Consider the following 18,143-nt stretch of genomic DNA (forward strand, 5'->3'; position numbering starts at 1 on the left):
ATGGATGACATGTAACAAGCTACAGATAAATGATGATAAAACTGAGGCCATTCTGATCACAACAAAAAGACTTTCTCATTCACATCCTTTACCTCAAACAATAAATATCAGTAACACCAACATTACATTCACACAGTCAGTACGAAACCTAGGTGTCACTCTGGACAGGACTCTCACATTGCACCAACATGTCATGAACATATGCAAGGCTGCATATCTTGAACTGAGACTCATCAGTCCAATCGCAAATATCTTTCAGTTGATGCCACTGAAACACTTGTATGTTCATTAGTACTTTCAAGACTGGACTATTGTAACTCAATTCTCTCTGGTTCATCTCAATATCTACTTCAGAAACTTTAAAAAGTTCAAAAAACACAGCAGCTCGGATTATACTTAGAGTACCACAATCACAGCACACCTCCCTGCTGCTCTGTATCCTACACTGGCTATCCATTCGATCCAGAATCAAACACAAAATTTGTTCTCTGTGCTACGTTTCACTGACGGACTCCAGTCAAACATACCTATCTGACCTCACCCATGTGTACACACCAGCAAGATACTCACGTTCCTCTTCTGACAATCATATACTCATTATTCCCACTATGAAAATGAAGTCCTTTTGCATACCAGGGCCTAGCAATGTGGAATGAATTGCTCACTGAACTTAGACACAAAGACTCAGTGATCCCATTCAAGAGTGCTCTTAAAACTCACTTATTTTGACTGCAAGAACAAACTTAAAGATGTAATAAGGTTCCCTACCCTAAATATTTAAGGCATGTTTTTATGTTTTCTAATTTCATGGTGTTTGGATTCTGTAATAATATCATTATGTATGTGTTTTTTTATGTTATAGGTCTGGTCTAATGTTGTAAAGTGCTTAGAGCTCCTAAAGATTAAGCGCTATACAAAGTCCTCATTATTATAAATATTATTATTATTCAAAAGGTGCAAGAGTGCAACACATGCATCTTTGGCATAAGGTAATTAAATAAAGTTACTCTCCTGCATTAAATATGCATTACAATTTTAAAAATTGGTATTTATATCTGAAAATCGGTTTTTTCATCATCAGCAGTCAGTATTTTTGTAGTCAGGGGTTGGCAGCTATGCCAAGATTAAGTTACCTTCAGTGGGCATTCATAGTTGTCCTATGCTCCTTCTCATCTGTAGATAAGTCAAGAGCGGTGGTCATGCAAGATCATGTCCGTACCATCAAGCATTATTTGAAGGACATAGTGGCAACCACAAGTGACGGGAAAGCAGGATATCGGCTCTCAATCCTAGCCTTTCTGGCTTAAGTGGGTTGTACACTCAGTGTTCTCTAATATATCAGAAGATAAAAACTGCCTTTATGAGGATTTCAGCTCATAAAATGTAGTGATTTCTGCATGCTTTTCATTCAAATGCAACAGCTCTGTCTGAGACATCATGGAAGCTGTTGGCTGGGATGCACAGTCAACCTTCTCCAGTTTTTATCTTGGGGATATAACTTCACATGGACAAAATCTGAATCCAGTAGATCTTGTGGCTGCCACCCATATGACTGCCAATCCTAATTAAACAAGTTAATTAACACCCTAATTAAACCTCTTAGCTTCACTGGATTTACCACTGAAATTTAACGGTAAGATTTCAGTAATCATCTTCTTAACCTGGTAGGTATCATAGAACAACAAGCTGTGTTGTTTTAATCAGGAGAATGGGTTATCATTTACATACGGATTCCAATCTTTCTTTCCAAAAAGGATATCCAAGGTGTAGGTAGGATGCTCAGCATTCCTTCCACCTATTGCCTATGCTTCTAATGCTAATTTGATTATTGCATGTATTCAAAGGAGAAAACAACTTTTTGTTGTAAATTATTTTTCTCTTAGAATACTTACCCAATCGCATCACTTGAAGACCCTGCCACACACCTCACTATAGCACTCAACTTAATATTGGTTGCACCCAGTGGTGGGAAGACTATTTGATGGCAAAGAGTTATGACCCATTGTCTTTATGATAATAGACCAAAAAGACAAATTTTCATCTTTTAGCAGGGCTGGATTCAGGAGGCAGTGGGCTTTTATCCTAATGTTAATGTGAATGGACAAGTATTATCAGAGAAACATAAACTTTAAAATTGCTTTCTCCTTCAGATACATCATCCAGTCATATTAACTTTCAGACATAAGCTTTGCTACCTCTAGAACGCAACCTTACCAGAAAATGAAAAAATGTGTTTTTCCCATCTATATATAAGATATATACAAAAAACAGTACCTGTGGGAAAGGACTTTTCCAGTATACAATTATAAAAACCTCTCCTTGACACTGCTAGATATCTGCCTGTCTTTAGATGTAGCATGATGTCCCACCCAGTCACATTATCCTGACACCAGGCCGACCAGTCCTAACATTAACCTCTTAATGCTTAATGCCAAGTGAGGCAGCTGTTGGTACCATTTTTATAAGTCTTTGTTATGATACAACCCGGGCTCGAACCTCTGACCTCCCACATCTGAGGCAGAAGCTCTAACCACTGAGGCCACTGGAACAGTACCATGTCATGCCTCCTGTAATCCATTGACACATTCTAATATCTTACATTTATTGACACATTCTAATATCTTACATTATTGACACATTCTAATATCTTACATTAATGACACATTCTGATATCTTACATTATTGACACATTCTAACATCTTACATTATTCAAAATTCTAAAATTTTACATTATTTACAAATTCTAATATCTTACAATATCTTACATTAATGACACATTCTAATATCTTACATTATTGACACATTCTAACATCTTACATTATTGACACATTCTAATATCTTACATTATTGACACATTCTAACATCTAACATTATTGACACATTCTAACATCTTACATTATTGACACATTATAATATCTTACATTATTGACACATTCTAATATCTTACATTATTGACACATTCTAATATCTTACATTATTGACACATTATAATATCTTACATTATTGACACATTCTAATATCTTACATTATTGACACATTCTAATATCTTACATTATTGACACATTCTGATATCTTACATTATTGACACATTCTAATATCTTACATTATTGACACATTCTAATATCTTACATTATTGACACATTCTAACATCTAACATTATTGACACATTCTAACATCTTACATTATTGACACATTATAATATCTTACATTAATGACACATTCTAATATCTTACATTATTGACACATTCTAATATCTTACATTAATGACACATTCTAATATCTTGCATTATTGACACATTCTAATATCTTACATTATTGACAGATTCTAATATCTTACATTATTGACACATTCTGATATCTTACATTATTGACACATTTTGTCGCAGTGTTGCTATTCAACATCTGAGGTCATTAACATTGTGATATATATAATGTATTACATACTGTAAAACCTGTGTGTAACTATCACTCTGCTAACCATCTAGACATGTTTTTCTTAAATTGCATGTGGGCTTGATGTAAGGAACTTTGCCTTTTTGCTTAGGTGGTCCTTTTATGCTGGCAGTCTTCATAACAAGTTTGACAGAAATTATAGAAAATTTCACAGATGTCACAGCATTATTTACTTTTAAATGTGTTGCAGCTTATTTTTTGTAACTATTTCATTTTTAAAATCTTTTTCTTAGGATTTCATAATTCTGGTATCCATTTAATAACTTGTATGTGTTCTTGATCTTTGATTTTCATGCAGGTGGAGAAGGACACTTCCCAATCCATGCAGATGTTGCTGAAGCTGGATGCCATTAAGTCCAGGATGACAGCAGCAGCTGAGGCACTCAGGGTCAGTAGCTTGATCAGCTGTCTTATCTGGAGGTCTTTGGAATGCTTCTACATTAGCTTCATCATTATTTATGTCACATACAAAAGATCCTGGAGGGTGTGAACTGATTGCAGTTCAGGCTCATTCATTTGATTAATGCTTGATTATGAATTTCTTTAATATAGTCAATCTCATTTTCAAACGTGCCAGTGAAGAAATTACACTGGAGACATGCATATCATAGAGTGTCAACACTTTGATCAAGTCATAGAGTACAAGTATGTTGTTGAGTACAAGTATATCATAGAGTACAGATCTGTCATTGAGACAAGTATGTCATATAATACAAGTTTGTCATTAAGGCAAGTATGTCATTGAATACAAGTATGTCTCTGACTCTTGCTATATACCGTATATACTCTTACAAGTCAACTGTTTTTACTGAAAATTTGTCTCGTGCAGAACATTGGTTGTCTTATGAGCATGACATGCAAACAAAATTGATAATCTGTTGATAATGTTGGAAACTCGAGATGTTTGCAGTAAACATAAAAACTGTGAATTCAAATAATTTTACATTTTTTTATATGACTATTCCCAATCAGAAATGTGTGTATGGTATATGCTGTGTTTATCTGTTTCATGATAGTATTTATTACATGTTACTTGTATCTACAGTTTTATGGATGTTAAAATGTTATGGATAAGTTATATACTAGTGTTCATCAGTGTTGTTTACCATGGGTATTTACTAGCATGTATATTTTATTTTCCTGCAAGTCCTAACAACCTGTATTTGTTTTAATACTTGAATTTTGCTGTATAAACATTCTGTTCGATGAATGACAGTGTCAGTTTAAGTTGTATTTTCCTTTTCCATAAGTTAGATTTTTAATTCTCATGTGATAATCCACATTTTCTGTCCGTGCACATTACCTGATAACCCCATGGCTTGTAAAAGCAGTATTCAATTGTTTTCAAGTTCACAATCCTTACATTTGAACTGCGAATTTAGTACATGTACTTGTTAAGTGCCACATCTTCCAGTGAACTTTTTACCTTAATACCTTTTAGCCTGAAAAGGTGGTTCCCTCTATATTTTCCCACATGACAACCCTTTGATCGAGCCACTAGTTTGATACCTGCTCAGTGCCAAGTAAGAATCAGTGGTTATTTGAACTCTATGATCTCGGTGCACAACTGATATTTATTCAGTTGCAAACATTAATAGATTTCACAGACTGTATGATCAAAGTGTTACTTATAGAGCCCAAACTCTGTCTCTGCATAAGCAACTGCATATGACAGTGAAACCAAGGAAATTCAGTCAGTATTTACGATGACTAGACCAAGATGGTTTACGAGACTATGAAGGATTTCAGAACTTTATCAGACAATATTGATGAATTCCTGAACTTTGTACCAGATGACATTAGATAGAGTCATTTATAGGATAATGTGAATTAAAGAAAATGTGGGCTTAACTTTAATTGTTTATTTGTAAGATGCATGGAATTAACATATTATGAAATATTGTGAATTGGATTATTCTGAATTATTTTTATACCAGCAAGTGACCTATAATTGAATTCATGGGTTTTTCATTAAATGGATATAAAATATCAAGCATTATGGATTTTAATGGATTTAATTGGGACAAATTGTAGGTTGTCAATTTAATTGTGACATGTTCCACTCAGTAATGTAAATGTATTTTACATTGGATCTGTCATTTTTTTCCTTCATATCTATCTATCTAGTTGAGCTTGTTTATTTTCCAAAGTGCAACCCTGATGACAAGTCACCCCTTCAGACAGATCTACATTACAAAATGCACTTCGACTTACAGGAAGTTCAAAGAGAAATTGGCTTTTTGTAGCCCTAAAATGTGGGGGTGTCAACTTACTTTCGAATTGACTTATAAGCAAGCATATGTGGTAAGTGGAGGAACCATGGTCAGGAAATCCAGACAGTGTCAAAATTTACTCCTCTTTATTTAACGAAGACATGACTTGGTTGTTATTTTAAGCTTGTGTTCCTGTTTGGTGCTTTGAAAGATTTGAAACCTTGGATCATAAGAAAGTTTGCTCTCTGGAAAACTAATGCCAATGTTGTGCCCAATTCTAATTGTCTGCTCCATTTTGAAGAATTTTCACTTTCACAACACGTTGTTGTATGGTTTAATGCCATTTTTCATCACACAATAGGCTATACATGGCAGCCAGTAATAATGGTGGAGGAAGAACCTGGGAAAACCCCGGAAAGAACCACTGACCCATGAGAAACTACTGGCAAGCTTTCTCACATACTCACATTGCCCGAATTCGAGACTCGAACCCATGCAGACAGATTCACAACATGTTAATCTAATCATAATATTAATTTTTCTCAGTAATTAAACTTTAGCTCTTACTGTGGACTATTTCTTTGTCAATTGCTTTATCACTAATCATGACTGCCTTTTACCTGTACAGGAGGCAGATAATTGGACCACACTTAGCGCTGATGTTGAGGAAGTTTTCCAGTCACAAGATATTCAAGCTGTGAGTAAAACTGATAGTTAAGGTACAACATTACTCAAACACTGCTGTGTATTACATAATTTTAGTTTAATTAGATTTTCAAAAATGGAATATATGTGGAGTATTGACATTTCGTTGTTGTCCCACATTAAGTGAGTAAGTAATTGTGAATTATCATGTGTTATTTTCTTACCATGCATCCATTACTGGTGATAAATTTTAATTTTTTTAAATTTATAGTCATAAATTTTCAGTTTCTTTTACAAGTTCTCAATTATTTTCATGTTTGAGTTAAGTCATTATATGTTTTTTGTGTTATGACTGTACCAACAAGATTGTACAAAAAGGTTGTTACTGTGTGAGCTAAGTCATTGTTGGCTTTTATTGTTATTACTGTACCATCAATATTTTACACAAGAGTCAGTTAGCTTTTGTTGCATTTTAAATGCTTTACAGAATTTGTTTTAAATCAAGATTTTTAAAAAATTTGTTTGTGCATAAAATGATTACATTGACATCTGAACTAAATTCAATTCAGAATTTAAAAATTCAAATTTTCACATAATGATTGATGGTGTGCCATTTCCACAAAAGTGAATGAAGCCAGTATCTCATCTTGAAAAAATGGGAAGAAACTTAAAGGAAATACAGTGGGTTTTTTTTATACAAATATATATCAGGTTTATTTAAATTTATTCCCCTTTTTTAGCTGTTACAATTCAAAATTAAACACCTTTTATTAGTTGTAATTGTCACAACTTAATTTGATTTAATTTTCCAAATCAACGTATTCATACAAATGCAAATTGATATTTATTCAAAACATTGAAGAAGTATTGGCATGTTTTCTCAGCCATAAATACAAAATTAAGTTAACAAAGCATTTATGGCAATGATTATATATTTTCTTAAAACATAGTTATGTTTTTCATTTAAAGGTAAAATCCCAAACTATCTTAGTTTGTTCTATTTATTAAACATAGAAAGCACCATATTCTTCCTCCTTACTTTTTAAAGAAATCTTGGGAACTAAGTGATCTGTCTTGTCTAAACATGCTTGCATTTGCTGGTTTTGCGATTACGTATTTCTACTCATTTGTGTATGGGTACATGTTCTTGTTGCAGTATACTATGTTGCAAATCCTAAACATTGTTAGGTGAATATTTAAATACACTGGATATATAATCTGGGATGTTTACAATCAGAGTTTGACCTCAATTTTTTAGATTTCTTTTGCAACTGGAAATGTCACAAAACCTTCTTGCCTTGGCCAATTCAGTACTTCCACAGACCAATTTTGGGTCAAAGTACAAAGGAAACAAGTAGTAACAAAACCTACTTTTACATCGTTAAATTCATAATTAATTACATTTGTTGAAATATATGGTTTAAGAAATAGAATACAGGAATATGACAGGTCTATCAGGAGCAAGAGAGTACATTTTTGTCAAGCCCAGCTTGAATTTATATTTGTGGGTGTAGTAAAAACTGCTATGAGCAACCGCTGCTATTGCAACCACATCATTTCTGAGTACAATTGTTATGCATGGATCGATTTTATTGTGTAAACACTCTGTTATGAGTGACTACCTGCTGAATGCGACCAGCTACTGTGATGTCTTGGCAAAATATACATTTTGACACTGCTATAAATGACCACATCGCAAAAATGAGGATCATCTCCACTGACCTTTATTTAATCCCCATAAAAATGACCGCTCTCACCATTCTAAATTTCAATTATTTTTTTTTACAAAATAGGCTGGTAACTGATGTCTGAATTTTCTTTAGCAATGCTGATAGTGTTTTATAGTTTCTGTAAACCAGACTAAAGCATGTTGATAATTTCCCAGTCTGGTTCCCTGCTTTGTATGCTCCCTGCATTGTTCTCTGCTATTCGTATATGGGTGAGCAATGCAGGGGGCATAAAAAGCAGGGAACCAGACTAATTATTCCCACACTTAGCCTACTTCCCAGCCTTATCGTAGGACCCAGCATCCCTGCCAATGACCGTATTGCGAGAACAGACACCACTGACCTATACGTAATCAATTGTTACAACGACCGCTTGATTATTAAGGATTGTTCTTATCAAAAACAAACATGAAAGGAATATTATAAAAAAAGGATTGTTGCTACCAGTGATAGATGCTACAGTCCTTAAACCAAGCTAATGTATGTCACAAATTGCTGTTGTAGTGCCAAAGTTGACGTAGTGGTCATGTATATTGTTTGTCTATAGAGTTAATCCATGTCATTGTCTATTAAGCCAGCAAGAGAGAATCGTTTGTGGGGTTCGATTGATAGTGTTCAAAACTTGTGATGTTTGTTGTATTTGCCCCAATGTTAAGTGATTACATCCCAATCACAAAGCTGTTATCTATTAAATTTGGTGTGACCGGGTTACACACTTTGCTTATAGAGTTAATCCCTGTATGTCATCTTTGAATGGAGCCGTTGACTTTTGTTTCTGAGTTAATGGTTCTGTTTCTGGATGAGATAATTGTTTCTTTTTATTTCATTAATTGTTAGATATGCAATACACATGTATAGATTTTTCATATTTTCCCACAGCCTAGTCTAAACCGTCTTTACTTTCGATATTACAATTGAGCATTAATAATTTTAACACCTAGAACCTTAATAACAATGGACGAACCTCCAACTAAAAAGAGACAAATTTTAAGACTGGAGAAAATAATTATTGTAACTAAAATAAGTGAAAAAGAGCAGACCACTCGCAAAAAAAGCAGTTTAAACGTTGGTAAAACAAATTTAGGTTGTTATAAAAGAAAACAAATAATTCAGAAAAGATGCCATAGGATAAGATATGTGATCTTCAAATGTAAATGTGATTTCATGTTTAATGATAGAAGTATATCCTTATTGCTATATAATTTTGTTTTTAGATGAATGCATACAGTATTTTAGCAAGAACTATTAATAAAGAGTAGAATATATGTACAGTGATTGTGGTTATTTTCCTTGAAATTGTTTTGAAACTTGACATTGGATACTGGTCTTTTTGTACAAATCTGCTATGAGAGACCACCTGTCTTGAGAGACCGCTTTTTGTTGGCAGAAGGGTCAGTCTCATAACAGGTTTTACTGTATTAGTTTTCATGGTTTTATGAAAAATTACATTTTCATCTGTACTTAAGTTTGTGGATTGATGAAGGAGTCCTTATTGTTTCCACATGCAGATCATTATTTATTATATCTTTAAATTTGAAGCAATCAGTTAACTCATAAAATATTTATCTCCCAGAAAAATTTTTATCACGTGAAAATTGTGAATTCACAGTATTAAGTTAGAAATTAAAAAAACTTCAACAATTACCCAATATGCAGATGGTCAAAGAGACAGATGGACATGCAGACAGATGGACAGAGATGGACATGCAGACAGATGGGCAGAGATGGACATGCAGACAGATTGGTAGAGAGATGAAGATACAAACAAATGGGCAACAAATGGACATGCATTTTGAAAGGCATACAGACAGACGGGTAGATAGATGAACAGACAGATGGGTGGACAGGTGTACAGACAGACAGATGGGTAGAGAGATGAACATACAGACAGATGGGCACAGGCAGATGGGTAGAGAGATGGACATACAGACAGATGAGCAGAGAGATGGACACATGTATGGGCAGAGATGGACACAGTTGGTTAGAGAGATAACATGCAGACAGATGGGCAGAGATGGACATGTGTACAAATGGAGAGATAGATAGACATGCAGACAGATGGAGAGATAGTCAGATGGACATACAGACAGATGGGCATGCAGACAGATGGAGAGATAGACACAGACAGATGGACATGCAGATGGATGGAGAGATAGACAGATATACATATAGACAGATGGAGAGATAGACACAAAGACAGATGGACATGCAGACAGATGGAGAGATAGACAAATATACATATAGACAGATGGAGAGATAGACACACAGACAGATGGACATGCAGACAGATGGAGAGATAGACAGATATACATACAGACAGATGGAGAGATAGACACACAGACAGATGGACATGCAGACAGATGGAGAGATAGATATATGTATAGACAGATGGACATACCCACAGATGCACAAATAGACACATGGGCATGCAGATACTTAGAGATTGTTTTGCTGAGCACACATCAAAACAGATTCCATCATCAAAAATGATATCTAATGAATATGAAATACAGAACAGAAATAAATTAAGTATGATTATAAATTACAAATGTGACCAGATATGATTAAAGGATCAAATAATAATAACATTGTTATCTTGTAGTATACTAGTAAATCCCTGAAAAGAATGATCACTGGTAATCCTCATCAAAATCAAGTCACTTGTATTCTTCTTTCTTGTGTCACAAAAGCAGCTGCATATTGAACAATAAAAAGTCATGTCAGCTTCGTGCCCTATTTCACTTGAGAAAGTTAAAGATCATGAAATGAAAGGTGTCCAAAGCCATATATACTCACTCATAAGTCAAGTCCAACTGCAAACTGCACAGATCCAGATGTGCTATTGAATAATGTGCTGGCATATCAGGGTTTGTGTAATTCTTTAAGTATTTTCAGCAGAACAAACAGCACAGACCCTGATCTACCAGCTCATTATGCAACGGCAGATCAGGGCCAATGTTGTTTGCAGTTGGACTAATATGCAGGTTTATATGGTAAGTGTTATAGCACAGAAAAATATGCTTCAGAAATTCACATTGGGATAATCAATGCTTAAAAATAGCATGACCGTCTGTTCTGTGTGGACCTCATCCATGGTATTAAGAATGTTGTAGCAAAAATCACTTTAAACCAGTATGGTTAAATGTTTAATAGAAATCGTACTGAAATTTTAAGTGTTCCTATTCTAATGTTTCGATTCCAGATTTTGTAATGCTCTCATTTCTGTTTGATGCTGGTCGATGTTGACCTCTCTGCTGCTGCCCCATTACATCATACTATTCACAATTGTGTGTACATTATATACAAGTAAATACTGTACTTCCATTCTATGTACAAATTGTACATAAGTAAAAACTGTACTTCCATTTCTGTACATTGTATTCAAGTAAATACTATACATTTTCTGTATATTGTACACATGAATATTGTACTTCCATTTTCTGTACATTGTCTACAAGTAAAAACTATACTTCCATTTTCTGTACATTGTACACATAAATACTGTACTGCCATTTGAAAGCCCATTGATTCTATTTCAGATTACCACCAAGCTGGCAGGGATGCAGCAGAGTCTGGTAAAGTAAATTGCATAATATGGTTGTTGGTGTTTGTGTAACATACTACCTTGTATAAATTACATGCCAACAGGGTAGACCTAGATCTGTCACAACAAAATGTGGCAACAGATCAGGGTTGATGCTGTTTGTTAAAATCCTAAGTAGAAAAACAGCATGGACCCTGTGTGTAATTTAATTTTTGTAAGTTTAATCAAGTTACATAATAAAATTTAAATTCACAAGTTATTGTGTAATGAGACCATGGAGTTTGATCAGAAAACCCCAAAGAAATCACTCATTTTATATCAGTGTCTAAATTGCCTTTGTGTGTACCAAATACCTGGAAGTAAACACAAGACTTTGGCAGTACAAAAATAGAGAGCTTTAAGGTAGCACTATCCCGACCCAAGAATGTAGAATAAAATCATTCTTTTTCAAGAAATAGTTTTTGTAATTAATGTCCTTACATTTAAAGCTGTTGGTATCCAGCTATTTTCTATTACAGAAAGAGACCGTATTTTGAATACTGTATATACTGATTTATAATATAAGTCCAACTACAAAACTGCACAGACCAAGATCTACTGTCACATAAAGTTTCAGCAGATCTTGGTCTGTGCAGTTTGATATGAGTAATCAGGAGAACAAACAACAGAGATCCTGATCTCAGGCTCATTATGCTACAACAGATCAGGATCTAAGTTATTTGCTGTTTGAATCGAATTACAAGCAAATTTAGTTGGTAAACTTGAGTGTTCTCTCTTGGCTAATTAGCTAACATGGGATCCTTACAGCTTCCTTTCAGTACCACTATTCCCCATTACCTACACTACACCTTAATTGATTTTGCCACCACACCCTTTCTTTCGAAGGTTCAAAGGTTCAGTCTTATTACAGGACTTAACTTTTTACACACCACTCTGTGGCCTAGTGGTTAGAGCATCCCCCTTGAATCAGGAGGTTGTGGGTTTGATCCCCAGCAGAGTCATACCAAAGACTTATAAAAATGGTACTAACAGCTGCCATGCTAGGCACTCAGCATTAAGAGGTTAGTGTTAGGACTGGTCAGCCTGGTGTCAGGATAATGTCATTGGATGGGACATATGCAACATGTCTGCGGCATGATGCCCCAGTGCTAGACATCACTATAAACTGCCACACTGTAGCGATATGACTGAAAAATTGTTAAAGCTACATTAAAAATCCTAATCACACACACACACACACACAACATTTTACAACAAATGCGACTGTATTAAATATCAAATTTAATTACTTGCTAAGTTATATGTCAAGTCCAAATACAAACAATATAGACTCTCTCTGCCTTTACATAATGCACTAGCAAATCAGAGTCCATTTTGTTTGTTCTTCTAACTATTCTAACTACAATATATAGTTGTCCCTGTATTAAAATTATGCTGTTTCAGCTTGCAAAATGGCAACCTTTACTGCTGTGCTGAAACTCCTTCTATGGCTATTTCTCATTAATTTATGGTGAAACTATCATTGGCGCTTTAATTTAAACACTATTTTGCTGGTACTGAATGAAAATGTTGCTCATCCGACCTCCAGTATGTGCGGGGGTTGTGTGAAGTCCAAGGCTGTAGCTTGCATTTTGATGCTTATTAGAGATTATGAATACTGTGAGTTATACAGATACATTCCACTAAAGTTTGATCCAACTTAGTATTTGGTTGCATCCAATTGAATAAGTTCATAGCCAGCACTTTTATATTAATTTTAAGGTCAAAAGGTCTTGACTTAGGTTTTTAGCTATACTGACTATGTAAACGTGATATGTGCCATTTGGATTTTTAAAGTAGCTTTAACAATATTTCAGTCATATCGCTACACTGTCTGCAGTGTGGCAGTTTTGTAATATCTAATACTGGGGCATGATGCTGCAGACATGTAGTATCATGTTCCACCCAGTCACATTATCCTGACACCAGGCCAACCAGTTCTAACACTAACCTCTGAATGCTGAATGCCAAGTGAGGCAGCTGCTAGTACCATTTTTATAAGTCTTTGGTTTAAAAAAAGTAGCAGGTTATCTTGGATTCCTGGAAATTCTTTTCCGCCAGTAGAACTTCAGTCCATTCAAGGGACTCTTGTTTACATTCCCAGTCTATGTCCACTGTTTGTGGTAACATGTGAATTTGTAATGGTAAAATAAGGAGAAATCTAGATAGTTAGGCTACTATTCATAATGGTTACACAGGGTGGTTAAAGATTTATGACCTGTGAGAAATTATACATTGTTAATGACCAGTTGATAGGCATAGAACTTTTTTTTTGTTGGGAGAGAGAAATGCAAGGAAATGGAGAATGATAATTACTGAGATTTATGCCAAGTATCTTACTTAATTGAAATACAGCTCTCTGTTATTTGTCCTACAAACTATGCTTTGTTAAATCTGCTTCATAGGTGAATGATTGATTATGGATGACATGTTGTCTATGACCGTACTGAGTTTCGTATACATTTTAGATGAAATACAATTGGCATTATAATAAAGGCACCTTTTTATGAATCTTGCAGCAAATGTTGGTTGATACCCCAGACTACATGGAAAGATGTCAGCATTTAGAAAAACTGAAGAACCGTCTAGAAGCCATGTTAAGTCCTCAGGTGGTGGCTGCATTTAATGCCCAATCTGTCGGTAAGTGAATGTTGAATCTTTTGGCGAAATTCAAGATTCAATCTGTTGACAGGTTCATGTTAGCCCCATAGTTGACAACTGCTGTATTCAAATCTTAATATGTTCCTAATGTTAAGGTTGTGGCTGTAGTTAAGTTTTATTGTTTTGATTCATATATGAAAAGTTAGTCATGTTCAGTATGCCAACTGTTGTTAATTGTGTATTGTGTTGTCAGGTAGTAGCTGCATTTTATGCTCATTTGGTGGGCAGTTGTAATCAAGTTTTCAAATTCTGACTACATTCAAGGGTCAGTCAGCAGGCACGTGTAATGTGAGTACATAGGTGATTTTATTCAGTGTTCAGTATGTGTGGTACAGTTATGTTTAGTTTTCAGGTGGTATTGATTTTCATGTATTTGAAATCCTTGTCATGTGTTTTCTGGGATGGTGAATTTAAGTTGTTATTTGATTGAAACACTTGATATGGCTGTCAATGATTAACCTGTGGAAGGGTGGCTGCATTCAGTGCTCATTGTAGTGATTACTCTGTATCGAGTCCTAAACATGCGGCTGCTTACGATGTTCAGTCTGTTGCTAATTGTATGAAGGTAGCAGCTGTATTGAATACTCAGTCTGTGGGTAACTGTATATTTATTACTTTGCTGGCACATTCCTTGCTCATTATGTGGGTTATTGTATATATTGTATATGAGTTCTTGGATGATGACTGTTAAGTGCTTAGTATGTAGGTACGTTTTAGTTGAATCATGAGATGGTTGCTACACATTCTCCCTCAGTGTAACTGTGTAAGTCAGGCTTTAATATGTTTCATTGAGATAGAGGATACAGTATTGTTAAACCCACTCAGTATTATTTCCTTATTTACATTCTTTACTACTGTGGTAATAGGAGTCCTATTTTCTTCGTAGGTCAGTCCTTTCTTTCTTCTTCATTTCATTTTTAAAATCATGGTATTTAGCAAACAGAATAGTAAAAAAAACTAGTTTCCTACAGAAATTGATATCCCACAGAAATTGGTATCCCACAGAAAATTATATCCTGCAGAAGTTGCTGTCCCTTGTAAGAAAGTAAGTTCACAGTGATTCACAGAAGTCTCGCTAGGATTTTAAAACTAGGAGTCCAGGACTCCTATTTGGAAAAGATAGGGAGTCCCACCAGCAAAAGTTGCATTCCTCTACCAGAAGCATATTGGGCATACCTGAAGTGGCTAACTTTCCAGATGAGTAGAACTAGTGGTTGCCATTGAGTTTAATTTTCTGACTTCTTTCCACCACTGACATACACCTGCTGCTCAATAACTCGCACACAACAGGGTCCACAAACATAGACTGCACTATAAATGAGGATGCAAGTTACCCAGGGACCTCCAAAAATTGAAACAATTTCACTTTGGCATCGAGAAAACCGTGGGGTGGGGTGGGTGGCATTAGGGAACTGGGCTGTTTAATAACTGAATCCTCATTTTACAATCACGTCGATAATAATTTTCTATAATGTGCTTTTTCTAATGAAGTTGTTCATTATTCTATTTAGATAACATTTATTTTCAAAATGTCCAGCATGTGAAAGATTATTCCAACTGGTTTCAACAACCATAATGTGTATGTGTATTATGTCACTACTCTTTGTTTTCTTGATGAGCCTGGTTCCCGTTGTGGTGTTTAATAGTATCCTGTCAAATTGGGAGTCCATAGAGTAAGGAACTAGACTAACTGTTGATTTTCCTCCAAACAAGATTCCTTTTTTTCAAAAACACGTGACATTTATTTCGTGAGACAATCATCTACATCGAAACTCAATTTTTGTATTGTTCAGTTAGTACAATATTGATGTTGTGATTTCAGTGAAGTAATAATGAAACTTCTTATCATCCTTGAGGATATCTCTAAGTGCCAGTTCAAGAATTCTCTGAAACTCACTTGCCCACAATGGTCCATATCTGTGAAATCAAGCTTTTTATTTTACAAAAAGGTATTCATTTTGCTTGGCTGCCTTGCTATCTTTGATCACAGTTATGAAAGAGTCGGTTAATTTAAGGTAGTTTATATTTCATACACATTAACATTTATAACTGTTCAATTGATCGAATGAATTGAGTTCACCCGACATGCGACCATGGCTGCTAGATTTTAAGATTGTAGGATTTTCGTGCCTTTTAACTTTTCTTTTATTCGACCTCCTTGATTTGATTCAAAGGACATAAGTAACATGATAATACAAAGGAGGTCAGCTTTTAATTCATTGCAGCAATACAACAAACATTTCCACAAGTCAGTTATCAAAACATGGTTGGCACTTAATTAGGTTCTCAGAGAAACGTTCGCAGACATAGCTGTTACGGTAGATTGATGCATTTTACATTTAATTACAAGAGGAGACATTGCATTTATGATGATTACACTTAAAAGGAACTCAAAGATAGAACTAGACCACAAATTTCAGTTGATAAAAAATTATTTAATTTGTATTTATCTATTAAAGTACTACCTCCACTCGGCATAAGTGATATTTTCATTGATTAAAATTTCCTTTCATATTGTTTATTGCAATGTACTAGAAATGTTGTTTGGAAAGAAAATGTAAAAAATTGTATGACCTATTTTTAAATTTGATATTTCACAATATTGATTAAAATTTCCAGGTCCCATCTACTGTTTTCGACGATAAAACAAGTGATATATCAAGGTTTCCTTCAAGTTCAACAACTAGTGGTCAATTTTTGGGGTATTTTTTGGTTTAAAAACTGGGATCCATGCCTGACTCTGCGTTATAAGGGGGTTTTGTGAGTTATCATGGCGCAAGTTATCGAGGGATAATGTAAAGCTGTTTGTCCATTATAGTGAGAGTGAATTATGTTAGGCCAAGGAAAGGTCTTAATCCAAGCACTAAGCTAGGTATCATACATAGAGTTCCATGTGAACTATCAGTTCTAGCAACTTTAGCACTCTGCTTAGTCTCATTACAGTCTTCGTCAATTTGCTGATTAACCCCAAAATACTTATCCAAATTTGCAAACAGCATTTTGTCTAACTCTAATCATGTCTTGATTTCGAGGCCACATGCACTGCTTATTCGGCTTCACTTGGAAACAAACACAGTAATGAAAGCTAAAGTTGTTCATTTGATGTACTCTTATACACAGCTACATCACTGGGTCTTTCTGCCTCTGAATTCAGTCACTGTTAATATCAGCTCATTTTCACACCAGCAGCTAGTCTATGAACTTGCTGCCAAGCTTGGGTCATGCTCTTCTAATATACTCTTACAATGACAACATGTACATCTGGAGGCCTTTCAGCCACTGAATTATTAAAAAAATCAGCACAACTAAAATGATCACTAGATCAACATATACTCCCACTCAGCAGGTGGTTGAAACAGGACTGGCAGGCTCCTGAATTTGCCGTGTGTGCATATGGAGGACTTCTGCAGAACGATTTTCTGCATTCCAGTTAAAAAATTTGTGCCCAAATATGTGTGGCATTTCTGAGACCTCTGATTCATAAACATATTTCTGGTTCATATAGATAACAACATTGTTTTGGAAAATATTACGATTTATTATATTATGGTTAAAGCCTTAAAAAGCTTCCTTTAATTTTAAAAGTCTGGTGGCAGTAAATTACTAAATTTAGAACTTTCAGAGGTTCCAAAATGAAGAGTATTTAATTAAGCTTCATGAGTATAAATGCCATTGCAAGTCATCTGTCTGCTACACTGACTTTATAAGAAAGTTGATGTGAAACAAACATTGTTACCATTAAAGTGACCCTGCCTTGATATGTTTATGTGGACAAGTTCTGTTTCACATGTGGCTATCTATTGAAGTGCACATGACCTATACTAAAAGCTGTAAGTGTTAGCAATAATTAAATAATTTACA

At 34.8% G+C, this 18,143-nt stretch overlaps 1 protein-coding gene across 2 annotated transcripts in view; it reads left to right on the plus strand.

The window, feature by feature from the left end:
* The window catches only part of LOC149780502 (conserved oligomeric Golgi complex subunit 7-like), a 72,764-nt gene that overhangs the window by 13,017 nt on the left and 41,604 nt on the right, over window positions 1-18,143 (plus strand). For both annotated transcript variants that reach the window (XR_016415095.1, XM_089937481.1), the window contains exons 6-9: window positions 3,752-3,841; window positions 6,295-6,363; window positions 11,578-11,613; window positions 14,141-14,261. Coding sequence is in view for 1 of the 2 variants with exons in the window: in XM_089937481.1 (XP_089793607.1) it covers window positions 3,752-3,841; window positions 6,295-6,363; window positions 11,578-11,613; window positions 14,141-14,261 (316 nt within the window). In the remaining variant the exon portion in view is untranslated. The remainder of the gene's footprint in view (window positions 1-3,751; window positions 3,842-6,294; window positions 6,364-11,577; window positions 11,614-14,140; window positions 14,262-18,143) is intronic.

Source organism: Sinohyriopsis cumingii, chromosome 16 (genome assembly GCF_028554795.1).
Source record: "Sinohyriopsis cumingii isolate HCF-2022 chromosome 16, ASM2855479v2, whole genome shotgun sequence".
NCBI classification, from domain to species: domain Eukaryota; kingdom Metazoa; phylum Mollusca; class Bivalvia; order Unionida; family Unionidae; genus Sinohyriopsis; species Sinohyriopsis cumingii.